General features: G+C 42.9%; 1 protein-coding gene across 1 annotated transcript in view; it reads left to right on the top strand.

Annotated features, from left to right (window-relative positions):
* NCEH1 (neutral cholesterol ester hydrolase 1) overlaps positions 1 to 23,959 on the top strand; it is a 65,117-nt gene extending 41,158 nt beyond the window's left edge. The window contains exons 2-5 of the mRNA XM_036443805.2: positions 3,045 to 3,273; positions 5,617 to 5,686; positions 18,007 to 18,178; positions 22,678 to 23,959. Of these exons, the coding sequence (XP_036299698.1) occupies positions 3,045 to 3,273; positions 5,617 to 5,686; positions 18,007 to 18,178; positions 22,678 to 23,295 (1,089 nt within the window). The 3' untranslated portion in view covers positions 23,296 to 23,959. The remainder of the gene's footprint in view (positions 1 to 3,044; positions 3,274 to 5,616; positions 5,687 to 18,006; positions 18,179 to 22,677) is intronic.
* Positions 23,960 to 27,235: the final 3,276 nt, after the last annotated feature.

Below are 27,235 nucleotides of genomic sequence, written 5' to 3'. Positions count from 1 at the left end.
AACCTGAATCGATGCTTTAAAATCAAAGGAATTTTCTTCAGAGTTGAAGTCTCAAAGAAAGTACAGGAGACTGTGAAAGCTTCAGAAAAGATGGGAATTTTGGGAAAGGGAGGGAATCAGACAAGACTTAAGTTCTTACCTATTTAAGTTCTTAGTACGTCTTTTACCCACCTTTTTAATATATATGATATATATATTAAATTTAATATATATTAAATATATATAATATATATGATATATATTAAAAGGTGGATATATATATACAGTATATATACAAACATAGATATATGTTAGTATATATACAGTATATATACACATATATGTATACATACTGTATTTCATATAGGAAGGGACAGGGAGAGAGAGATAGAAACATTAATGATGAGAATCATTAATCAGCTGCTTCCTGCATGTCCCACACTGGGGATCGAGCCTCAACCGGGCATGTACCCTGATCTGGAATAGAACCGTGACTTCCTGGTTCATAGGTTAACACTTAACCACTGAGCCATGCAGGCTGGCTACTCCCCTTTCAGAGGTTAATCATGACCATAGATTTTCATAACAGATAAATGGTCCATGAAAATTTGTTTTTCTATAATAGGCAGAGTAAAGCAGGATTTAAAGAAGATAATTTAAAAACTGACAGAATGAAATGACTATCACTGAAAAAGGTGGAGAACCACTGACTTAGAATACAGTCTTTGAATCTAGGAAATGAGGCAATAGAAGCTCTAAGCATTTAATGTGGTTGGCTCTTGTTGAAAGTTGACCACGTGTGTGGGTATCAGTGTATTGTGGCTCTTCCCCAGCCTCCCGTCCCTTTTGACATAAGCATACAAATGAGCTTTATAGAGATAATTATTTTACATCTCTTTAACCTGAAATAATTTTAGAACTTGATCATCCTACTTTACAAATGTACATGGGGGAGGGGGGACAGTTTTCTCAGTTTTTCTAGAAAATTTGCACTACCTATCTCCCCCCAGGCTGACCCCAGAAGATACAGCGATCTTCTGGATCAGAAGTATAATACTAACATTAACCATATAAGGCTTAGTGTGTACCAGCCACTATTCTAGGTATTTTTTGTGTTTTCTTTGTTTGTTTTTCTTTTTATGAACAATGGCTAGTGGATTTAGAATACAGTGTTTTCCAACTCTTTTCATGGCAGGCATATGTATTCAATAATAATATTTATATGGGACACTAGGATAATGGGCTCAGGAGTTTGGCTGCCCACGGGCTGAGGGGTTCTGGGTGACAGTACATGGGTACTCTCTTCTCTGTGCGCCATGCACACTCTGCTGGGAAGCTGTGTGATGGGGTACAACAGACTTTTTCTAATGCCGGGGTGATATCCAGCATCTAGAAGGGTTCAGGACTCTGGAGAAGGTGCTGCGTGTAAATTATCTCCAGGGCTCTTTTTATTCCCACATTTTGCCCTATAGCAATATATATATATATATATATATATATATATATATATATATATATATAATATATATATCTCAAAGGTAAGTTTGATATACAGTAGGCATTGTCCTCAGCTGTCTGGTAACAGGTAATAATATATGCAGATCTTTAGGTTTGGGGAAATGCTTTGGGCTAGTCCAATAGGCAATAACATGTATTCAGCCCTGCTGAATGTAGAAGACCATCAACCTTTTGAAGAATTCTTTTTTTGTTTGTTTGTTTAAATTTCTTTATTGATTAAGGTATCATATATTTGTCTTCATCCCCCTCCCCCCCATTCCCATGCCACACCCCTCCCCACGCATGCTCCCACCCCCCTGTTGTCCTTGACCACTGGTTAGGCTCATATGCATGCACACAAGTCCTTTGGTTGATCTCTCCTCTTTATCCCCACCCTCCCCTACCCTCTACCCTCCCTTTGAGGTCTGACAGTCTGACCCACGCCTTTTTGAGGACTTCTTGCATTTATTCTGACATGCTGGAATTAGCCTCCAGCACTAGTCCTGATTTCTGCTGGTAGCATTGCTTCCTGGATCTTAGGATGGCATTACCTATTTTGCATATCATCAGTGTTACCGAAGGGCGCTGTTAACTCTCCCGCTCCCCCTCCGGCAGCAGCGATTAACAGCAGCTTGGAGAAAGTTCACACACACGTGCTTGACTAGTTTCCAATCACTCCGACACCTCTGAACCTCCAGTTGGACCGGTCTCTGCTGCTTCCAAATCTCTGTCTGTGAGACACAGCGAGTAAGTCCTGTAGGGAGGTCAGTTTCCCAAGTGCACTCAATAGGAAGAGCCTGTATAAGAGGTGAAGAGAGGAGTGCAATCCATGAGGTCTTTGCTGAGGGGTATGACTTGGGTCTCTTCTCTCCATTCTCCTTCTTCACCCAAATAACTTTCTGTGAACATTTAATGCGGAACTCGGTGCCCTCGAGGCTCAGAGGGGAAGTGAGGGTGCTGTACGTTCTACATTCTTGGCACATTGCTGAAAAGATCCTGTTGTGATCCTGGTTTAGCTTGCTTCTAAATGCCAGGGTTGCAGTCGACTCTGCTCTTCCCTCTCACACCTTATTCCTTTCCCCTACTCTCAGGCAGACTTAAATATGAAGTTAAAAATAGAGTAAATAGAAGACTTTCCTCTTATTTGCATTTAAATAAGGTATTTTTTTTTCTCCACTCCTTTTATGCTTTTGAACTGTGACGTGCTGATGGAAGAAAAAACAAAAAGGACTGAATCCTGGAATTCATGAGTTCCAGGAACTGCCACTTACCCATCTAAATGGGCAAGTTTGTTTCATTTCTTCACCTTTGTGACAAGAGGGGACTGAGGATACCTGTCCCAGTCCCCTCTCAGGGCTGATTTTGAAAAATCAAAGGGGAATCCAAGGCATGAAAACAGTGTATGTAAGCTCCAAAAGCAATTTGGTAAATGCCGTTTGTTACTGTATTAAACGTGGCAGCAAGTCCTTGTAAGAATTCAGATACTGAGCGCTGGTGAGTGTGGCTCTGGGGATGACAAAATTGACCGGTGCTCTCTCTCCCTCTGTCTCCCCTCCCTCACCCTGCAGAGTAACCTGGTGCACTACCTGGGCCTGACCCATCACCTGCTCGCACTGAACTTTATCATCGGTTCTTTCGGCAAGAAAAGCGCATGGTCCTCGGCTCGGATGAACGTGACGGACACGGACTTTGACGGCGTGGAAGTCAGGGTGTTCGAAGGCCCCGCCAAGCCACAAGAGCCCCTGAAACGCGGTGTTGTTTATATTCACGGGGGAGGCTGGGCCTTGGCGAGCGCAAGTAAGTCCTGGGCCTCTGAAGGTCCTTTGGGGTTGCGGTTGGCCCTGGGAGAGAGGTGTGTGTGTGATTGAGTCTGACTTGCTCATTGGGTAAAGAGAGGGGGACCATTTGACTTGGTCCCTGTGGGCAGTTCCAGTTGCTCATAATTATCCCAGCAGAAGCATTAGTGGTGTGTCCTTTTCATGCTTGAAAGTGTCCTGGTTTGGATGATTACACCCTGCATGAAGGTTTTTGCCTATTTGCTTATTGGTTTGTTAATTACGGTAGACTCTTTTGCCAAAACCGGTTTGGCTCAGTGGATAGAGCATTGGCCTGCGGACTGAAGGGTCCCGGGTTCGATTCCGGTCAAGGGCATGTACCTTGGTTGCGGGCACATCCCCAGTAGGGGGTGTGCAAGAGGCAGCTGATCGATGTCTTTCTCTCATGGATGTTTCTAACTCTATCCCTCTCCCTTCCTTTCTGTATAAAAAAAAATCAATAAAAATATATTTTAAAAAAAAAGGTAGACTGTTTTGAAAATATTTCCTGGGACCTAAATCCTAGACTAACTTATTACAAAGTGCTGGCAGCAGCTTTCTGCACCCAAATAAGGTGGGATTTCGTTGGGCCGGAAGATGGGGGGAATGGTCGGCAGCTCTTTTGCCAGCTTGTGTTTTGAAGACTCCTTTCTTTGAAATGGAGTGGGTATTCCCGAGTGCCCGTGTTAACTCATCTGCATTTCTTCTGCTCATGAAACCAAGGGTGGAAATATAAAAGCATGCCACCGTGAAAAGCAAGTGCTCTGACGGAGTTCAAGAATATTCTCTTTTGTGTCGAATTACGAGATCGAAATGGCACGCTGCCAGGTGGAGCAGCGGGCAGAATGCAAACCGGGAAGGAAGTGAGGGCCTTATCTCCACCTGCGATTTTCACGAGCCATTTCCTCATCTTCAACCCGGAGCTTTGGCATCTAGTTCTAGTTTGCTTGTTTGTTTTGTTTTAATAACATATTTTTTTTTTTAATGAGGGGAAAGCCAAAAGCTCTTTATAGTAATCTCGTTTCATTGAACTCCATATTCATATTTTATTCTTTAATCGTTGATTTGTTGGCGTTTTCTTTTTTTTAAATATATTGTCTTGATTTTTTTTTTTTTTTTACAGAGAGGAAGGGAGAGGGATAGAGAGTTAGAAACATTGACGAGAGAGAAACATCGATCAGCTGCCTCCTGCACACCTTCTACTGGGGATGTGCCCACAACCAAGGTGCATACCCTTGACTGGAATCAACCTGAGACCTTTCAGTCCTCAGGCTGACACTCTACCCACTGAGCAACCGGTCAGGGCTGTTGACGTTTTCAAGAGATATTTACTGAGCATGTGCGTTTGCCCAGGACTGAGAGGTTTCCTGAAGGGCAGGGCTTCCGGTACAAAAACTCAAACAGTTGCATGCAGACCTGTACCTGTGGTCACTCTAATGAGTGCTAGGTGATGGGATATAAAAATGAATGAAACAGAATTCTAGAAAAGAGTGAGTCTGTACCATTGGACACTTGTCAGGTGAGGCATTCCTCTGGAGGCCAGGAATGGTATCGATTATAAGAGCCAACCTGGTCTTTTTCATACTAATTTTAACTGATCACTATTGTCAGAGGAAGCACTAGGCTGAGGGAGGTGTGTAGATGGTTATGTTGTTATTAACCTTCTGATTCTAAGACTACCTTGGAAAAAGCCTATGGATAAGGTGATATTTTGGCTTTTTGTTGGCACAATCTACTCTTAATATATTGGGAGAATAGCTAAGGAATTGATTTTTTTTCCCCACATAATAAAATTGCTTCTGTCACTGCAAGTCTTTGGATTCTCTTTCTAAGAACTGCTAAGAGTTCTTAAAATTTTAGTTTGTTATGTGTTGATTTAAACAAAATACCACATTCTACAAATTGGTGATTTTCCCGAATTGCAGCAAATGCGGGTGTTAAAAGAGAAAATTTTTATGGTTCTCAGGAGAAAACTGCTTATTGCTGTGATTTTTGGAAAGGCATACATTTGAAGAGCTGCAAAATCAGAAAGAATTTGGTGCATTTCATAGAGTCCATTATGAAACAAATGTCTAGTTAGTTAAAAACACATTCAAAGGCAATCTAATATAGATCCCCTGTTAATTTATAGCAATTGCATTTTAACAGAAACCAATTTAAATTCTGCATTTGTATACGTAACTGTATTAAGGAGATATATGGTCACATTTGCTTTTTATTGTTAATAACTTAAGTCCACGTCTAAAAGGGATTCACAATTAGCAGAATTTAAGAATAGACAGTATTAGAACTTGTTTAATAGTGATTTCTCCTTTGTTTCCTTTAGGAATAAGATATTATGATGAACTGTGTACAGCAATGGCTGAGGAGTTGAATGCTGTCATTGTCTCCATTGAGTAAGTAATTAATACTAGTTATAGAAAAAAAATTTAAGAAAGGATCCTCAATAACTATGTAGTTACTTTATTTTAAAAGTGATAAAATAAAGGCCCAGAGAGGTGAGGTAACTTTCCCAAGGTTACACAAAATGATTTCACTTATAACTTAGAATTTCTCGCTTTATAATGCTTCAACTTATTATTATTTTTTTTAAATTTCAGTTTTGGAAACTTCTGGAAAAGAAATTAATTAAAATTGAGAGGTATATACAGTTAGTTATCTATAGCATATAAGCTTGATTACTGGCTTTTTTTTTTTTTATTGATTTCAGAGAGAGAGCAAGAACGAGAGAGATAGAAACATCAGTGATGAGAGAGAATCATTGATTGGCCGCCTCCTGCACACTCTACACTGGGGATTGAGCCTGGACGTGTGCCCTAATAGAACTGTGACCTCCTGGTTCATAGGTAGACGCTCAACCATTGAGCCACGCTGGTTGGGCTGATTACTGCTTTTTTAAAACTAAAAACCAATCAGCATTTTGAGAAAATCTCTCCTGCAACCAAGAGTTGTAATAGTGATTCTCTTGGACTCACTTTCTGTAAGTCAGACCTTGTGAACAGTAATGAGTGCAACAAATCTTCCTCAATTTAGTTATTATTATTAATAGTAGTGATGTTAGTATCTATTTTTGAGTTGCTCCTACCAGTTATGTATTAGCCATCTTTCTGGGGAAATAAGCAGAATGGGGATGTTTATCACAGATGTGGGGACAGTGATAATACAACACCATGGTACCTCTTCTGTGCGGGTGCTATTGCACACCTGTCTCTCCTCCTTTCCATTTTTTTCTCATGTCATCCTTTCAGCTAGGCCTCCCTGACACCCTACTTAAAATTGTAACCCTTCATTTATATAGATTTCTAGTAAATGTGGGCTCTTCTATAGTAATAGAAAAAAGAGCTGAGACCGGTTTGGCTCAGTGGATAGAGCGTCAGCCTGCGGACTGAAAGGTCCTGGGTTCGATTCCGGTCAAGGGCATGTACCTTGGTTGTGGGCACATCCCCAGTAGGGGGTATACAAGAGGCAGCTGATCGATGATTCTCTCTCATCGATGTTTCTAACTCTCTATCCCTCTCTCTTCCTTTCTGTGAAAAATCAATAAAATATATTTTTAAAAAAATAAAAAGAACAGTGGTGGCTGGGGGACAGATTGGGGAAGCGGGTGGTGGGAGGGATAGGTCACAAAGGGACAGGAGGAAACTTTGAAGGGTGGGGGACATGCTTATTATCTTGATTGTGGTGGTGGTTTCAAGGGTGTATACATATGTAAAAATCTACCAAATTGTACATTTTAAATATGTGTACTGTGTGCTTTATTTTATGTCAGCTATACCCCCAAAGAGCTGTAAAAACACTTAAAAATGTAACCTGATTGTAAGTAAAAATGTCAATAAATAATGAAAATTTCAGATGCAGACATAACTCTACCTACCAGTTCTTTCCCCTACTTTCACAGTATAGAACCTCATTATTTATATATATATATATATATATATATATATATATATATATAGCAATCCACTTTTCTTCTGCTTTGTTTTTCTCCAAAACTGTCAACATCTGACAGATCGTAAATTAAACTTATTATGTAGTTACTATACTGAATGGAAATGGACAGTGTAAATTTCATTAAGGCAGAGATTTGGGGGATTTTTTTTGCTTCTTTTGTTCTATTGACTGGAAATATTCTTGGCAGGGAGTGGGCATTCAATAAATATTTGTGGGATGAATGAATAGAGTCTTGCTTAATTCTCATATAAATCATCCAGATAAGTATTTTGATATTTTCCTCACGGATGAAGAAATTGATGCCCGGGAAGTTAAGTAATCTGCATGAGGTCCCATAGCTAGCTAGTCACAGTGCTGGAGTGGGGCACTGAGCCAGGCCAAATCGGTCTGAGGCCCAGCATCAAGCCAATACTGAGGAAACTGATAATGCTCAGTAACAATGTGACAATGTCACAATAACGATGTGACATATGTCACAGCACCATCAGCCACTCTCCATGCCCTGAGCTTATCCAACTCCCCCGGAACCTCTACCTCTTTCTTTTCTTTTCTTCTCTTTTCTTTTCTTTTCTTTTTCTTTTTTTTAAAAAAATATATTTTTATTGATTTCAGAGAGAGGAAGGGAGAGGGAGAGAGAGAGAGCGAGAAACATCCATGATGAGAGAGAATCATGGATCAGCTGCCTCCTGCACGCCCCCCAGTAGGGATTGAGCCCACATCCCGGGCATGTGCCCTTGACCGGGAATCGAACCCAGGACCCTTCAGTCTGTAGCCCGACGCCCTATCCACTGAGCCACACGGCCAGGGCTCCTCTACCTCTTTCTGCCACCAGATTTCCCTCCTTGCCCCCCATCCAGATCTGAGAGAACCCTTTCTTCTGCAGCCCTTGGGAGGGCTGGTCTCCCGAGCCCTGAGGGCAGCCCTGACCCTGTGCCCAGAAGCCTTGGAGCCACAAGGAGTGGCGCCGTGGCTGCTTCCTCAGCAGACTGGCCTCTCGGTGAGGCCTCCCAGATCACACTCCAGGGACCTCAGGGAAGTGTTTAATGCGGGAACCTTCACTGAAGTGATGATTGTGTCATCTGGCCCGGGCAGCTGGCCAGAGGAAACCAGGGCTGTGTAAGCCGCTGAGCCCCAGGACGGAGCAAGGTCCCACAGCTCGGTGCTGGGGAACCAGCCTCGAGCCCCTTGCATGGTTTCCTGCGCAGCCCCAGCTCCTCCAGGCCTGGGGGGAGGAGGGAAGTTGGCCCTGCTTCACTTGGCACCGGGAGGATCCTCCACCCAGGCCTCTCCCTCCAGGGCTTCAGTATAAGCGGCTGGCGGCCTGCCTGCCTTCATTCTTCTGACACGCCCTCCCCCACCTGTCAGCATCTGGGTTAAGGAAAACAGGTGTTCTCAGGCCTATCATAAAACACACACGGGTTGATGAGATGTTTTCTAAGATTTTTTTAAAGAACCAAAAGATGGAGGGACCACTTGTATTTTTGACTTCCCATAGGCCCTAATGTAGCTTCCAGAAGTTCTTAGCTGGGAGGCTTTGCAGCCTGAGGGCCATGATCCTTACTCATGACTGCATGACCCCAGGCAAGTCATTTAACCTCTTGTGCAAAGCGGGGTGTGTGTGTGTTAGGATTCTTTTGTGTGTGTCTCACACGTGAGCTGCTGGGACAGAAATCCTGCCTTCTTTCCGTTGGGTCCCCATCACCCAGTGCACGGCTTAGCACGTGTATGTGAGGCAAATACGCTCTGATTTGGGTTAATGACTTCAGAGAGTTGTCAGGAGAATCAGTTTGGATTGTTGAGATAGAAGGGCTTCAGATACCCAAAGGGACAGTCGGGAGGATTAGTGCTGGAACACAGAATGGAAAGGCCCAGCTGACAAATTGATTTACCAACACGTGTTTGGAACTCTCAGCACTTTTCTTCTTCGCAGACATGATGAGCTAAGATGCTCGGGATCCAGGCCAACCAGCCCACGAAGAGCTGCATAACCTATGCTCTAGTTGAGGGATAGCCAATATCATATGATCTGGGAAGTATCGTCGGGCTTGAAGACATATTTTCTCTCACTGCTGTATCTTTCCTCTTTTCTTTCATCCCGTAAACATCTGAATTCGTATTATGTGCCAGTTTCTGTGTTAAATTCCGGTGGCATACAGTGTGAGTTAGACATCATTTCTGCCCCCACGAATCTAGGTGGGAAAATAAAATCTAGGTGAGAAAATAACCTTGAGCAAGTCATGCTAAGTGACAAGAGATGTGAAGTAGAAGGTAGGTAGGTAGTAAGGGAGGAATCTAGTAGGTAAGATCTTACCCAGTTTGCAGGGTCAGAAAAGGTGTCATAAAGTCATCTTTGAATCGAGGTCCTGGGGACGAGTAGAACCTAGTTAAACAGTGAGTTGGTCCTGGAGGTCCAAAGTGATGTCATGAGAGGACTTGGGAGGAAAGGGAGGAGGCAGAGGGCATTTAGGGAATAAAACAGGAGAGAAGACACACAGAGGGACTCAGACTTCTGACATGATGAAGGAAAAGAAGAATTAAGGGTGGGTGATCCTGAGAGTTTCCTGGAATCCCATCATCTTCAGCAGGAATGCTGTCGAGATAGGTTCTCCCTTATCTTCAAGGCCCACGGGAGTGGTGCTGGGGTCACAGTTGCCTTCACAGGCGTGAGGCCTGGGGGCAGGTTTACCCTGAGGAAGCTGGTAGGCCAGGGCTGCCCCCCCCCCCCCCCCCCCCCTGCTTACCACGGGATCCCCTCACAGGAGGAGAGAGAGCAGCAGGAGTTGGAACTGCGCAGTTCATGTTGCTGGCACTGGCTCAAGGTTCTGGAGAAGCAGATAAAGGCCCCAAGCGATGAAAACAACAGTCTGGGCCTTCTACTCTGTAGCTTCTGCACACTACACTATTTTACATACCAGTTGCCCAATACGTATTCATTAAGTAAATGAAAAAGTTTACCTTTTAGACTTATAATACCAAGGATACATGGATGTAGCCTCACTTTATATGATCTAAGAAGGTCCTATTTGATATCCATGAACTTATTTTTGTAACGTTCACTGCAGTTTAGCTGTAATCTGGTATCTTTCTTTAAAAATGGTATCTATTTATCTATGGCTTATATAATAAGACACAATACCAGTACCATGGAAAAGGGGGGGAAAGGAAGATTTCATTTCCTTTTTTAGAAGATAAAATGTAAGCTAACAGAGTATATTGTTAAATTCTATTTAATACATTTTATGTAATCCTATGAGTTCTATTAAGTTCTGGAAAGCACTTTACTCATGTTGCTTTCTTGAGTGAGGAAAACAGTTTCAAGTTGTGTTTTGCTTTCAATGAAACCTTTACTGTACTCGTACATTCCCCACTTTAGATGGTGATTTCTTCCCATTCCATCAGATGTCATGTGGCAGTAACAGAACCATAAAAAACAAAAACAAAACAAAACACACACACACACACACACACACACACACACAAACGAAAAAAACAGGGACAAGGCTTCTTGGAAGAAGTAGGTCCTTTCAATCTCTTCCCTATCATTAACTTGATGAATCCCCTTTTTAGTCACTTCACTCAAGTCTTTCGGCTTTGTTTTCTACTATCAAAAATCCTCCAGTTTGGTTTCTCTTTTGTGGTTTTGGTGTTTTTAGAATTTCTGGGGGAGGCGAGGGGGAGACTGGAGCTTTACAAAAAGCCTGACTGCGGCTGCAGAGCACCTGGGACTGCACACCACAGGGGGGCTGGGAGCTGGTTTACCCACGCCTGAACCCTAGAGCTAAGTTTAGCTTCTGAAATGACAGAGAAAAGAGGCCAGAGGGACCTGGCATGAGCCTGCTTGCACTTCTGTAGCCACCTGGGGGAGTGCGCTGGCTCCCTATTTACCTCTGAGGGGAAAAGGGAGGTTTGCATCTGAATGGGAGGAGGCAGAGAGATAAAGGCGGAGAGTCTGGGGAGCTCCCTGCTGTGTAGGGAGATAGGACTCCAGAAGTCTTAGTTGGTGAAGGGAGCATCAGAGAATCGCATCCCTGGAATGGATCCCAGTTCTGGTGCAGCATCTTGACGTGTCAGTTCTTGTGGATGCGAGTCTTACCCAGCCAGCCAAGCCTTTGCTAACCCCAGCTCTCCCTTGCCCAAGGACCGTAACTATATCAGAGCTCCATCCAGGGGCCAGTTTTGAGAGTAGAACCAGAAAGGAGGACCCTTCCTCAATCTTGACGCACAGACCACATTTTCAGAATGAAAAGATAAATGATCCAGCATTCCCCGTGCTTCCACATTTGCAGTTTTAGTGTAGGTTCTTTTAATAGAAAGGAAGCTTCTCTTTGGTAGGGGAATGGACTTCCTCTGGAGAGTTTTCTCACGGAGAGCATAATACGGATGCAATTATTGATCTGTTGAAGGTACCTTCTCTATGAATGAGAATAGTAAGCTTTTTTAAAAAAATATTTTTTAATTGATTTCAAAGAGGAAGGGAGGAGAGAGAGATAGAAACATTAATGATGAGAGACTCATCAATAGGCTGACTCCAGCACACCCCCCTAGTGGGGATGGAGCCTGAAACCCAGGCGGGTGCCTTGACTGGGAATCAAACCCTGACCGCCAGGTTTTTAGGTTGATGCTCAACCATTGAGCCACACTGTTCAGGTGAATAGTAATCTTTTTGTATTCTCAAGATGAATCTATTGAGCTCCTCTTGGGGGATATGAAAAGGAGGAAAAAAAAGAAGAAAAAAGGAATGAGATTTTATCTCACTCCTGCCGGATCTCATAGGTGTATGATTTCATTCTCGAATGTCACGGGTACCTTTCACCTAACTGGCTGCCCATGGAGAGCACTGGGCGTCCTTGTCTGCAGTGGAAGGTTGTACACAGTGTTTTCAGGCTGGGCTATTAGAGGGAGAATGCGTCTCAGTGTCACTAGAACAATGGTGACATTCAGGGCTTCAGCCTCCACAGGCTTGTAGCTGCTTACATCTCCCTTCCACTACGGGAACTCCGGGGCTTGTGTGCCGTAACCAGCCTTTGACGTAAGGAGCAACTTGTCAGGCATTCTGAGCACTCGCCCCTCTCCCTGCCCGTTAATAAAGTGGTACTGCCGAAACTGGTTTGGCTCAGTGGATAGAGCATCGGCCTGCGAACTGAGAGGTCCCAGGTTCAATTCCGGTTAAGGGCCTTGGTTGCAGGCACATCCCCAGTGGGGGGTGTGCAGGAGGCAGCTGACCGATGATTCTCTTTCATCGATGTTTCTAACTCTATCCGTCTCTCTTCCTCGCTGTAAAAAACCAATAAAATATATTAAAACATAGTATATATATATATTTGACTTTTTACAGCGAGGAAGGGAGAAGGATAGAGAGCTAGAAACATCGATGAGAGAGAAATATCAACCAGCTGGCTCCTGCACAGCCCCTACTGGGACCCTTCAGTCTGCAGACTGACGCTCTATCCACTGGGGTGTTTCGGCTGTCATCTTGACTTTCCATCTGCTTCCAGAGAAGCCTGCGTTAAGATCTGTCCTCAGGGAGACTTGTAGGGCTTCCTTGAAATGAGACTTAAAAGATCAGAACGTTGGATGATGCATTGCTGGGTGGTGGTGGAGGGCATTGGGGATGGAGAGAGGGATCAATGCACTAGGACCCAGCTCACAGAAGAGTCTCCATGTGGCTGGACTCGGAACCTTGGCTGCACATTAGACTTGCCTGGGGGACTTTTTCTTCAAATATAGATATATGCTGGGCTCCGCTCCAGAGCAGACGAATTGGAATGTTTTGTAGAGGGGACCAGTGTTTTTGTAAAGTTCCCCGGGTTACCCCACAGTGCATGCGGAGTTTGAAACTGAGCTATGCAGGGAACGCAGGAAGCGGAGTCCTTGGCGATGTCCCAGACCGGTAGGTGGGTGAGGAACACTCTCTGTTTTTATGTCGTTACAGCCATATGGCTTCTTACTTTTCTCACCACAGAGGGTGTTATACGGAAAAGAAGTAAATCTTTAAAATTGTATTGGGAGGAGAGAAAAGTATGTTACTAAAGACTGTCAACACAAGAAACATCCAAACCTGCGGAGAGTTTTTACAAGCGTTGATTGGAGCCAAAACTGATGGCAGTTGCCAGGAAGCAAGATGTCCGGTGCTCCAGAGTGTCAGGTTTCTTTTATGCATTTGGAATTAAGGAGGAAAGATAAGGAAGAGGGCAGGAAGGCGGGAGAAAGCAAGGCCTGGTTAGATTACAGGTCAGTTAACAAGATTTTGTGCCGTCTTATGGGTGGTTACACCTTCCAGGGGTCTTCTCTGGCCTCTCAAAGTTGAGTTAACCTAAGTGCATAGGAACAATGGGCTGGGCAGGCTTAAAAACTAAAGAAGTTCTATGCCTGGGGCATCACTACCCCATGACTTGCCCAGTTGGGGATTTATGATCCTATATAATAAAAGCATACTGTGCAAATTGTCCCCTTGACCTGGAGTTCATCCGGGGAGCTTGACCAGGGGTCAGGGCTGGCTGGGGGAAGGGAATGAGGCCCTCGCCGGTGGGTGGCGGTGGTGGCAGGTGGCTGGGGGAAGGTGGTGGCCGACAGCTGCTAGGGACCCTACCAGTCTATGAATTTTGCACACTAGGCCTCTAGTTTATTATAACATCCCTTTTCATCCACAAGATGTATCATGTGCCCAGACACTGTGCTTGGTGGTTTATTTTGAGAATATTGCAAATCCATTGAAATCATGAGAGATGTTCTAGGATGTCAGAAATCTACACTTTATATATAAATAAATGACATCAATTTACATATATATATATATATATATATATATATATATATATGTAAATTGATTTCAGAGAGGAGGAGAGAGATAGAAATATCAATGATGAGAGATAATCATTGATCATTGCCTCCTGCATGCCCCACATTGGGGATCTAGCCTGCAACCAGGGCCTTGACTGGGAATCAAACCATGACTTCCTGGTTCGTAGGTCAACATTTAATTAACCACTGAGCCATGCCAGCCCGGCAGAAATCTACACCTCTGAGAACTTACTGCTTTGGTAAGGTAACGAGAGCACACACACGCACACAAGTAAAAGCCTGTGAGTGTTGAAGAAAATACATTTTAAAAGGGGGAATACAACACACGTGGGTTTTGAAATCTGTGCATTCAGGTCACAGGTTGGCCACCTACTAGCTGTTGTAGACAAGTGACCCTTCCTCCTTGAGCCTCCCACGTTCATCCTTCACCCCACAGGTTTGCTCTGAGATTTGAGTGAAACACGCTCGCACAGCACTTAGGGAGGTGCTCGCCTATCAGGAACAACGTGACTCGTATAGAAGGTATACATTTATTAACTTGATTAAACCACATCCCTGAGTATACAGTAAGGTTTGTTCTGGTGGGAGGCGTGCACAGTAGTAGATAGGCAAACGCTGGCATTGCAGAGTCATCCATCCCAGCTGTGAGTTGGGGAAATTGAGACTCTTATTTGCTAGAATTCATCAAGCGCTTTTTAGTCAAGATCTATAATTAAAAAAAAAAAAAGAAAAAAAAAGGCAGAATCCTCTCAGTACTTTGTAGGGACATAGATTTGAACCAAAACAGGCAATAAATATATTTACACATGCTTTGTTTGGCCACACCGCTCATAAATGTCCTCCTGGTTCTCAGTTTCCTGTGTCTGGATACAAGAGAACTTTTGTTATGCTCCTCTGGTCCATTTCAAGTTCCTTTGAAGGCTCATCTTACACAAGGTGACCTCAGCAATATCTAGTTTCACTGTAGTCCCCAGTCTGTGCAAATGGTGTCCCTTCTTGTTGAATAAAATTAGAGAATGCTTCCAACTTGAACAAAGGTAAAGGGAAAGGTGGGGAAATGGGTTTTTATGGGCAATGGGAAGACTTTTTATCATAACCTACCCAAGCATGTTTAATCTGAACCAGTTATTAACTGGCTGATAAGATTTGAGATAATAGCATTTTTTCTTTTTAAGGCTAACCCAGTGGTCGGCAAACTCTTTAGTCAACAGAGCCAAATATCAACAGTACAACGATTGAAATTTCTTTTGAGAGCCAAATTTTTTAAACTTCTTTTAACACCACTTCTTCAAAATAGACTCGCCCAGGCTGTGGTATTTTGTGGAAGAGCCACACTCAAGGGGCCAAAGAGCCGCATGTGGCTCGAGAGCTGCAGTTTGCTGACCACGAGGCTAACCCATTTTCTCTTTATTCAAAATCACTAGGACTTTTTGTGAAACAGCATCTGAAAATTGAATTCATGTGAGTGTCTTAGTAGGATATGTTCTGACTTCTTGGGCCACCAGGAAAATAGTTTATCATGACATATGGAATCTTACTGAGACCAAATAGCCTTTATTTTCACAACTTGAGTCATAAAGTGCATTTGTATTTATTTCACTGAAAGAATTAAGAATTCAGCTGTAATACTGGAGTTAAAATTGAGACCACTTCCCAGAACCATGTGAGATGTCTCCACCTAGTGGACAAAATGATGTCATTATATTTCTTTAACCAGTTATTATCAATGGAATGCTTGCTATAACAGTAGCTTTAAGACCAATGAAAATCAACTAGAGAAAAAACAAAACAAAACATTTTGGAAATTACTTAATCACTGCAGATATAAACAGTAAGAAATAAATCAGAAAACTTAATTTATGTGTTATAAATAAGGCAATCACCAAGGGAATTTCTTATTGCACTTAGAGTTGTTTAATGTAGTCATTCCTGAAGGACCAAATCTACATTTCTATTTGTCAAACTATTTCACAAATATTTGTCCCTTTGACTATCTACACTGAATGTGAGGATATTTAGTTAAATAGTTGGATTTTACCAGTATATGGGGAAATAAATGGGCTTATATAGAGTAGCTTAGGAAAAATTAGTTTCTGAAAATAAGAATGCTAATTTGAAAGGGAAATCAAAAGATCTGAGTTCTTAACTATTAGATTTTATTTTAAAAAAATGTATCTTTATTGTTGAAAGTATCACAGATGTCCCCCCTTTTTTTGTTGTTGTTTTTCCATTGACCTCCTTCTTCCTACACCCATTCATCCTGAGCCTTCATCACACTTTTGTCTATGTCCACGGGCTATGCATATATGCATATAATAAAGTATACAATTTTAATTAAGTGGTTTCTAGTCTACCTTGTTTTGATGTTTGATGTTAGATTTATTCACAAATTCATAACTTGTCTGTGCCTCAGTGTTTCTATTTGCAAAATGAAGGCATATTAATACTTACAAAAGATTTACTGGATGGATGATTATGTGCCTAGCACCGTGGTTGGCAAACTGCGGCTTGCGAGCCACATGCGGCTCTTTGGCCCCTTGAGTGTGGCTCTTCCACAAAATACCACGGCCTGGGCGAGTCTATTTTGAAGAAGTTTAAGTTTAAAAAATTTGGCTCTCAAAAGGAATTTCAATCGTAGTACTGTTGATATTATAATTGGCTCTGTTGACTAAAGAGTTTGCTGATCACTGGCCTAGCACATTGATAGATACAGGAGACACAATGATGAACAAAACACAGTCCCTGGTATCAGAGAACACACTCTTTAGAGCACATGTGTCAGACACAAAGCCCGCGGGCCAAATCCGTCCCGCCAGGCCTTGCAATGTGGCCCGCACTGCGCTGTCATCACTGCACTCCACTGCGTTTCCATCACAATGACAGTTTATGACTGTTCAGTAAACCATTCGGCCCGTGATTTAGGCTGGATTTTAGATTTTGGCCCCTTCTCTGATTGAGTTCGACACCCCTACTTTAGAGGAATACATAAAGAAATCATTTCAGGATGAGACAATAACAGTAATATACCCCAGCACATAGAATCATCAAGGAATAGTAGCCAGCTCGGCCCCAGAAGCAAGTGGAGTTAATAGTCAAGGAAGGCTGCCCCGAGGAGAACAAACCCTAAAGTAAGGATTAAAGGATGAGTGAGAATTAATGAGCCAGGCAGGAGGGTGGAGACAGAGGATTCTCCAAATGAGACTACCAAATGAGGATTTGTAAGGTCGCATGGGGCATTTGACAAAAACGGGGTTTTGGAGGACTCTTAAAGGAACATGAATGCACAGAGTAGGAATGGAAAGGTACTCTGATCTTGCAAAGAGGGGCAGCAGGAGAAGCCCAGAAGTGTCTCAGAGGACCTGCCCTGGCCGGCTGGCAGTTTGGCTTCCTTTTAGCTGGCTGACAACTGGCACTTTAGTTTAAGCCTTCCGGAGTGTGAATGTGCTGCTTGTAATGTCAGACTGGTACAACCTCTTCAGAGGAGTACGGTTTTACTACATTTAACAAGCGTATCATGAAGATTCCCATATGGACTCATTAAACATGACCGGTGAAGTGGTTAATGCTGCTGAGTCACCTTTTAAACCAGAGGTGTGGTGAATGGGATGCTGACTTCCAGAATAAAATCCCAAATCCACTGTGGTTCTATCTATAGCTGAATAATAGGCAGCTGCCTTTTACTTTGAAGTTTTGTTTCTGCATTGGTAGTGGTGGTGTTTGGGTTTGCTGGTTGGTATTAAAAAAACACAAAAGGAGGAGGAGAAGAAGAAGAATTATTGATAATATAAAATCATTACATTTTAAAACTAAGTGTTTGACTTGCAAGAAAATGAATGGTTTATTTTTATATTCAATTCCTTACCTATTTATTTCTGGCATCAAAAGAACCAGTGTCTCCTTGAACTTCAAATGGCCTTAAAGACTTAGTGATATCCTTAAATGAATACAACTTTTGTCTTCACAGATACAGGCTTGTTCCAAAGGTTTATTTTCCTGAGCAAGTTCACGATGTTGTACGTGCCACGAAGTACTTCATGCAGCCGGAAGTCTTACAGAAGTACTCGGTGGACCCAGGCAGAATTGGCGTTTCTGGAGACAGCGCTGGTGGGAACTTGGCCGCTGCCCTGGGCCAACAGGTACAGGCTTCTCTGAGGTGCTGGCAGGGGGGAGGATGCATGGTAACATCCAAAAGACCAACACATTCCCACTACACATGGCAGAGGCTCAGCCAGGTGTGCTGGCTACTGTGTGACCAGGTTACGCAGATGGCTGGACCTGGAGAGCTCAGAGAGTTTTCTTTCTTATTTTTATTTTTATAAAAATGAGTATTAACTATCTGCTGTCTTTTCCCTCGGAGGTACCTCATTAAATCAGATATTGATTTTGCCAATACTATTTTTTTGATAATTTTTTTTTTATCACATCATTATGTGTTCATGACATTTTTGTTAAAATATTGAAGTGCAGCTTGGCCATTGTGTGGCTCAGTGGTTGAGCATCAACCCATGCACCAGGAGGTCACCAGTTCAATTCCTGGTCAGGGCACATGCCCAGGTCAGAGGGCTTTCTGAAGTAAGAGAGGTCACTGAGAGACATGTCATCTCTGAGTCCGTGTGCAGGCCCTGAGTACAGTCAATACGACAAGAAGCCAATTTTAGAGGCTCTCTTCCCCCGCCCTCCCCCCGCCCCTCCCTTGCTCCTCAGCGGATGCATGGAAGTTAAGGATCTCCTGCTTCTTTTCCATGTTGGACTTTTAAAGGTAGAAAATTTAAAAATTTTTTCTTAAATTCTGTACAGCCAGCATGGATCAGTGGTTGAGTGTTAATCTACTACTATGAACCAGGAAGTCACGGTTCAATTCCCAGACAGGGCACAGGCCCTGGTTGCAGGCCGGATCCCCATTGTGGGGAGTGCAGGAGGCAACCAATCATTGATTCTCTCTCATCATTAATGTTTCTATCTCTCTTCCTCTTCCTGTCAGAAATCAATAAAAATATATTTTTAAAAACTTAAAAATGTTTTTCCTTAAATTCCAATTGATGAGATTGTTTCCTTACAACTTAGAGCCAATTAAAAAGTGTCTCCCAAATTTTTTTTTAATATCAAAGAAAATATTAAATGGCTCTGCCACCTTAGATGTAGTAATAGATCTGAGCTTTACCTGGTTAAATTCTCTGAAAACAAAATCTGGGGCAGCTGTATAAACTCAACGATAAGTACATTTTCTTCCTAGTAGGGATTTGACAAGAGAGATTCTGAGCCATCCTGCATTAAATGACAGCAGGCTGGAGGGCGGGAGGAAGAAGTAAGAGGGGATCTGGTACAGAGCCTCAGGCCCAGTCTAGCGGAAGACTGCTCACATTCCTGAACGGATGCTGAGACATTGAATCAGCTTCCAGGTGGTGACTTAAGATATAATAAATAGCCGATCACCAGGCACGACTGCGCTCTGCTTATGCGTGAACTCTCCAGATTGGGGGCCACAACAGTAGCACAGCAGGAACTATTTCTTCCTGAGGCACGAGCACCTATCCTAGAACTTTCCCCTGCTTCCCCTTTCCTGCCCTCCATCTATGTCCAGTGTAAATTCTTTCAAGCAACGTATGTTTTCTTCCTGGAACCCATTGCATAAAAGAGCCCTGCCAGCCCGGCTGGTGTGGCTCAGTGGTTGAGCATCAACCGATGAACCAGGAGGTCGCGGTTCGATTCCTGGTCAGGGCACAGGCCCTGGTTGAGGCTCGATCCCCAGTGTGGGGCGCGCAGGAGGAAGCCGATCAGTGATTCCCTCTCGTCATTGATGTTTCTCTCTCCCCCTTCCTCTCTGAAATAAAAGAAAAAAAAGACCCCTGTCAGCTCCAGGACAGCGGACACATTTGTGTTTCCCATCTAGGCCTGCAGCTGGAGTTCAGACTGCGCATCCAGGATGTGGGCCTTTCTCCGCTAGCACATGACTTCGTAAACCTTCTCTTCCAGAGAAGTTTTTGGCTGCAAAGGCTTTTGTTTAACGTATCAAATAGCTTACAAATGGCATCTCTCTCTTCTCACCTCCAAATTTGGGGGCTATTTTCAAGTAGCCTCTGCCTTTTCATTTGTGGGATACCTTGGTTTCCTCCCCGTTGCTGTAATTAAAAAACTGGCTTCTCCTCTTGGCATTGGCAGGTTTGCTATCCATGAGTCCAAATGTGGTCAGAAGGCCTGGTGCACTGGGAGGCTTTCAAACCAGGCAGAACTGGGAGGGTATCCAGGCTCCCTTTGGGAGCTGTGGGGCTCTAGGCAAGTCCTTTAACCTCTCTGAGCCTCGGGAAACATGAGGATTATATTGTCTGATTGTGGGGCTATTGTCAGGACTTAGAAAATGTCCTTATACAATTCTGGGCACGTATTCATGGCACTATTTTCTGATCTATTCCTCTCACTTTCTCAGAGCAGTTACATCTTCCCCGGGGATGGAATTCTAAAGGCCGGTGTGAAACACGGCCTGAACTAACTCCACACAGTCTGAACTAACTCCAGCTGCAGGCCTAGATGGGAAACAAACATGTCCACTGTCCTAAAGTTGCCTGGAAGATTGATGAGTTGCCCACAGTGAGCTAATGCGCTGTCTTGTAGGTGTTGCCTGAAAAATCAGTCATTTGAGACACTAGAATCACAACATGAGGCAATGCATTCTCATTTGGGGGAGGAATGGGGGAACTGAGATTTGCTGAGGTGAGGGGTTCCTTCCCCTCCCATTTCGACCTCACTCTGGGGCACGTGCTCATTAAGCAGAGTGGAGGGTACATGGCCAGCACCACGTAAAATCTCACTCTCCCCAGCATGACGGCTGAGTGCTCAGTGAGGAGACAGACGGAGGCCCCGTGAAAACACTGGATTCCTGTCATCTGTTCATTTCCTGCCTTTCGCCTTTGGAAGGGTCAGACTTGTCTCTTCTGCCTAAGAAGCCATTGCTTTTTGGGCCTTGCAGGGAATACAAAACTAAATAAGGTTCACACATTACCCATCCACAACACCCAGTAAGGATGTGCTGAGTGCCAGAGGATAGATACAAGTAACATGTTAATGCCATGGTCTTGATCTGGCATCTAGCAATCTGGAGAAGGGCTGTGCATAGATTAAATAGGAGTCCAGAGATGAAACTTAATTTTGAAAGTCATATTGGGGGAGGCAGAGGAGCTTGGCTGAAGAAACCAAGTTCTCCTTGTCTCAGGACCTCTTGCTTTTTATTAACACAATTTGTCCTAAGGCAAGGTGGAGATATACACCTCAAAGTGGGATAGGGTTTTGTACAGAATCCATTATCAGAATGGGGAATTTCTTTTGGCTCTTCAGGTATTTGGCCAACAGGTGGCAATAACATGCAGATTAAGATGCCTTGAGTTGTCTGGCAGTAAACAACCATCCTTTTCAGGTTTGGGGAAATACCTTTAGCCATTCCAGCAGGCAATAACATATGTGACTCAGCCCTTGTTGAGTCCCCAAGTCCTGTCAATCTTTTGATGATTATGACATGTTGGAATTGGCTTCCAGCAACATGTTAATGAGGGTTTAAAGACGTACGAGATCATGTACCTCTGCAGTTTTCATTCAAAATTATGAGTTGCAAACGTCATGCCTTTGCTTCTCAGTGTCCAACAGCTTGATCAGGTGGTAGTGGTGGCTGGTGATTTATTTATTTTTTTTAAACTACATTAATACCATGCTTGCTAGAAATTTAACAACTGTATCCTTTTGACTGATTCAAAGTAACACATTTTATATGTATCTATAATAATAAAAGCCTAAGCAACCTTCGGAACCGAATGAATGGACAACCAAACAGGCCAGCTGGTGGGGTGACCAGGCCGACAGAGGGTTAGTGAAGGGCGACCAAATGACTGAGCAGCAGGCTGTGTGGGGCTACCAGACCGGAAGGGGGGTTAGTGAGGGGCGACCAAATGACCGAACAGCAGGCTGTGTGGGGGGACTAGGTCTGCAGAGGGGGCAAGTGGGGCAACCAGAACATCAGGGGGGCAGTTTGGGTGACCAGGATGGTGGGGAGGGCAGTTGGGGTGACTAGGCCTGAAGGGGGAATGGTAATTGGTGTCCAGGCCATTGGGGGGAGGGGCAGTTAGGGGCAACCGGGCCAGTGGAGGGAGCAGTTAGGGGTGACTAGTCCAGCAGGGGAAGGGCACTTAGGGGCGACTAGACCACCAGGGGGTGGCAGTTAGGGGTGATCAGGCAGGCAGGTAAGCAGTTAGGAGCTAGTGGTCCCAGATTGGAGAGCGTGCAGGCTGGGCTGAGTGGACCCCTTACCCCCAGGCATGAGTTTCATGCACTGGGCCCCTAGTATATATATACATATAATTTATATCAGAGAGGAAGGGAGAGGGAGAGAGAGATAGAAACATCAATGATGAAAGAGAATCATCCATCAGCTGCCTCCTGCACACACCTCCCACTGGGGATCGAGCCTTCAACCTGGGCATGTGTCCTGACCAGGAATCGAACCATGAACTCCTGGTTCATATAATACATAGGTTGATGCTCAACCACTGAGCTATGCTGGCAGGGCCCAAATAACACCTTTTTAAGGTGTGGTTTCTGTAGAAGGAAGCATGCAAAATAAAGTAATATGTTTGCTTCTTCTCTCCTCCAGTTTAGTCAAGATGCCAACTTGAAAAACAAGCTCAAAGTGCAAGCTTTAATTTATCCAGTCCTCCAACCTTTGGATTTTAACACACCCTCCTATCAGCAAAATGTGAACACCCCGATCCTGCCCCGTTACGTCATGGTGAAGTACTGGCTGGACTACTTCAAAGGCAACTATGACTTTATCCAGGCCATGATCGTGAACAACCACACCTCGCTTGATGTGGAAGAGGCTGCTGCCCTCAGGGCCCGGCTAGACTGGAAGTCCCTCTTGCCCGAGTCCATCACCAAGAACTACCAGCCTGTTGTGCAGGCCACCGGCAACGCCAGGATTGTGCAGGAGATCCCTCAGCTGCTGGATGCCCGTGCTGCCCCACTCATCGCCGACCAGGAGGTCCTGCAGAACCTCCCCAAGACCTATATTCTCACCTGCGAGCACGATGTGCTCAGAGACGACGGGATCATGTATGCAAAGCGCTTGGAGCGCGCGGGTGTAGAGGTGACCCTCGACCACTTCGAGGACGGCTTCCACGGGTGCATGATTTTCACCAGCTGGCCCACCAACTTTTCCGTGGGCATCCGGACTAGGAATAGCTACCTCAGGTGGCTGGATCAAAACCTGTGAAGGAGGAGAGCTTCTGGAATGCTTGTGCCCTTCTTGACCTCCTGCTTTAGGAAAGGCGTGTACTTTCTCGTCGACTCATTTCGCCCTGTTCCCTGTGAATTATGGAATCTCTACTCCCTGCTTTATGTTAAGTTAATTTTTAAAAAATGCGTTTGACTAACATCTACATCTGGTTCTCCAGGTGGGCCAGTCTCTCTGTTCTTGTTTTAGCCAAACTGCTGTGGATAACCCATCGCTGCAGAGAGCAGGACTAGGAGCTGGAAATAGCTGTGGGTCCTGCCTTCATCAAGAAGTTCTTTTTTAGAAGTAACAGGTCCACCTCTGGAGGATACAGGAACTTTTAATGAGTTAAGAAAGCGTGGGCTCTTCTTCAGTGTGCTAGCGTTTACTTAGAGTTCAGAGCACTGTTAAATGCGTGTACTTGAAGGTCAGTGCTGGGTACCAAGTGCCCTCTGTCCTTTGTGGATGGATGGTTTTGTTTCCTATGGGAATTTCGGCAAAAGCGCTCTAGCAAGGACAGGTTTCTCAAATGTCGTTCTTCCTTTAGAGTGTTAATTTATGAGATAGCTATCTATGAAGTCCAGTTGGATTATGATGATACTTGAATGTTACTTTCTACCACTATTATTAGAAAATATAAGGCTGCACGCATTAGATGTGTATACATTGTTGATTTGTTGTTGTAGTTATGCCATCTCCTGGGGGCGGGGGGAGACTTTTGGGACCAAATTTATTTAAATTTGGAATAAATTTCTCATTGTAGAACAAGTAAAAACAAACAAACCGACCTGTTGTTTTCATAATGAATACGTCTGACATAAATTACCAAGAGTTGTGCATATATATTTGGCATAGTCAAAAAAAAGGATAGGTTTAATATTAGTTACATTTAGGAAAAAATGTCGGGGAGGGTCTAGTTCAGTGATCAGCAAACTGCGGCTCGAGAGCCACATGTGGCTCTTTGGCCCCTTGAGTGTTCTAACGCCACTTCTTCAAAATAGACTCGCCCAGGCCGTGGTATTTTGTGGAAGAGCCATACTCAAGAGACCAAAGAGCCACATGTGGCTTGAGAGCAGTGGTTTGCCGACTACTGGTCTAGTTTATTCTTGAAAACTCAGTCTTCACTCTCATAGCTTTAAAATGGGGCTCTTTTGGTGTATATATAAATATAATGTATTGTTTATTTTTTTAAGTTATTTAATGTTCATATATGAAGCTAGATTCAAGATTTTTCAGAATAAAGTTGGTAATGGGTATTAAAAATAATATTTTTTTAAAAACTACCTGAAAATTATATCCACATGTTAATTTGGATATAAAAGGTAAAATAGCTATTAATACTACTACTCATTAGGCCTAAGTATTTTGACGTTCTCATGCATATACAAATTAAGGTAATTAGAAATTAGTAAAGTCATCTAAATTGATAGCTTATAGCTTAGGCAAGACACACACTGCTCATTTCTGCTCTCAATGGTCAAAGGAACACTATCTCCTATTCTTCTGGGTGAAGGGCAGACATTGGCACCTGGTGCCTACTCTCTCATCTCCTTCCATCAGGTCTGGAAGTTTTAATAGCCCGAGTTAAACTTGATGTAAAGCCTTCACTGCCAGTGGGAACATCTTGGCATCACAGGGAGCTCCAATTCGGGTGAGCGTTGAGTACCTCTGCTCTCTTTCCTGCCACGTGTATGTCTCCCCCAGTCCCTGCCTCTTTTGGGGACTTGGGAGAGTAGCAGTCCAGCCAAGTAATAATGATACAATTTAATAGATTTACCAGGTGGGAGGAAGTAGAACCTTTTACTCATTTGAAAGATGGGCATTTCCCACTTCTGGCAATGAAATAACGAATAAAAATTTGCATAGTTTTTTATTTGTTGTACAAAACAGAAGTAAATGCAACAGTGTGTGTATAAAAATCGTCATACCAATTAATGTGCTAATGTATTCAGGCAAGTCACTCAGTCACCTCCGGGCCTCTTTTCTCTTTTCCTGTAAAATCAGAGAATTGATTACTTAATCTATGAGGTTTCTTCAAACTATAAATTCCAACCTCTTTTGTAAGGCTGACAAACTGTGTGTATTGACTTCTTCTATGGTGGTTTTTTTTTTGTAGGTCATTTATTCCATATACACAGACACATGCTTCATCACAGCTATTTTTTCTTAAAAATTAGGATTTTAGTTCTTTCTCTCTTACAGCTACCCTCCTTGTTTACTATTATGTGCTGTTGTTGTTGCTGTTTTTACAACCTTTGAGGTTATCTACCTCTAATAAAGCAAAGAACATATAATATATGCACAGACTTCCTTAAAACGGCATCTCCTCCCCCTAGGATTATAAGCCAAATCCGGTAGTAATTGTAGACAGCAGATGATTCCAGGTTTCTCAAGGGATCTCTCAGATGGAAAGGGAGTGAAAGAAAAAGGAGTCAAGCACTGTTTCTGATTAAATACTTGAGTTTCATGAAAGCTTTTTTTATGTGTGATTTGTCTAATGACTTGCACTGTGTCTCGCCTCAGTCCTCAAAATTCTCCTTGTAATCATCACAGTTGTGAATCAGGATACACAAACCCACTAGACACAAGAGAGGCTATAAAGCAACCAAAAATGTGAGTGCTAAGAACTCTGGGGAGCCTACAGACTTTATGTTGAAGGTATTTGGGTTTGGGGTGAGTTCATTTTTTTTTTTTTTTAAAGTTTATGCTCTGCAGGTTGATATGTTTTTTTCAATGCTATGGGTTTGTTTTGTTTTCCTATTTTATGAAAAAGTTGCTAACCTTTTTGTAATATCATTGTTTGTGAAATATGAATATAAATATATGAAGAAAAAAGTCTTGAAGTGTAGCAAAATATAGTGAAGTATAAATTAGTCTTCATGTTTTATCATTGATTTTGTGAAGAATTTAAGACTATTATATAATTATCTTGGTGGATAAACTATTTTATGCATGATCTTCTAACCTTTGACTTTTTGCTTATTTCCCATTGCAAAGGGGAAAGGAAAATTTTATGAAGGATTTTAGCAGCACATCTATTTTATAAGATGAAAATCCAGTATGGAGGTAGGAAAGTGTATGTTTTGACTCATGTTTGGAAATAAAATAGCTCCATCTGGTAGTGTGCTCTTCGTCTCATTTTCTGGTTCTCAGCTCTCTTTCTGGTTAATTATCACTTACTTAAATTTGTGAGAGAACTTTAGACAAATGGTAGAGAGTGTGCAAAGAAGCCACTATGGGACTTGTCCAAATTTATAAGAAATACCCTTTACAATCAGCAGCTGGAAAAGATGCTGCAAAACAGATTTCATGGATCAAAGACAAATTGCTACATATATATTGTCAAAATAGTATTGATGAACGATTACTTGTTGTATGGATCTTTGCTTAATACATGGTTTCCCATAATTTGGAAACTATGGAATGAATGAGATACTTCTGTTACTTGTATGCCACACTGGATTTAAATATTGTTAGGTATGTTTCAGACATCAAACTGTTCTTTCCATCTTTTGTAGTATACTGGATTTTATGAGGGTAGGGAATAACTATTTTTAAATGTTAATGTATGTGATGTTAACATTGTTTAAGTGGTCACACAATAAAATATACAGCTGATTTTTTCAGAAAGCAAATAAGAAAAGGTTATTAAAATATTTCCAATAATATTTTAATAATTCAAAGTAATTCAACCAAATTTTAAAGAAAAAAATGGTTTTGATAAAAGGGATAAAGTGAATATTTTCTTTTTTTTTTAATATATATTTTATTGATTTTTTTACAGAGAGGAAGGGAGGGGGATGAGAGCTAGAAACATCGATGAGAGAGAAACATCAACCAGCTGCCTCCTGCACATCCCCCACTGGGGATGTGCCCACAACCAATGTACATGCCCTTGACCGGAATTGAACCTAGGACCCTTGAGTCCGCAGACAGATGC

Source organism: Pipistrellus kuhlii, unplaced genomic scaffold (assembly GCF_014108245.1).
Source record: "Pipistrellus kuhlii isolate mPipKuh1 unplaced genomic scaffold, mPipKuh1.p scaffold_m20_p_2, whole genome shotgun sequence".
In the NCBI taxonomy this organism is placed as follows: domain Eukaryota; kingdom Metazoa; phylum Chordata; class Mammalia; order Chiroptera; family Vespertilionidae; genus Pipistrellus; species Pipistrellus kuhlii.
The sequence above is the reverse complement of the archived record's forward strand: the minus strand, read 5'-3'. Positions and strand labels throughout refer to the sequence as shown.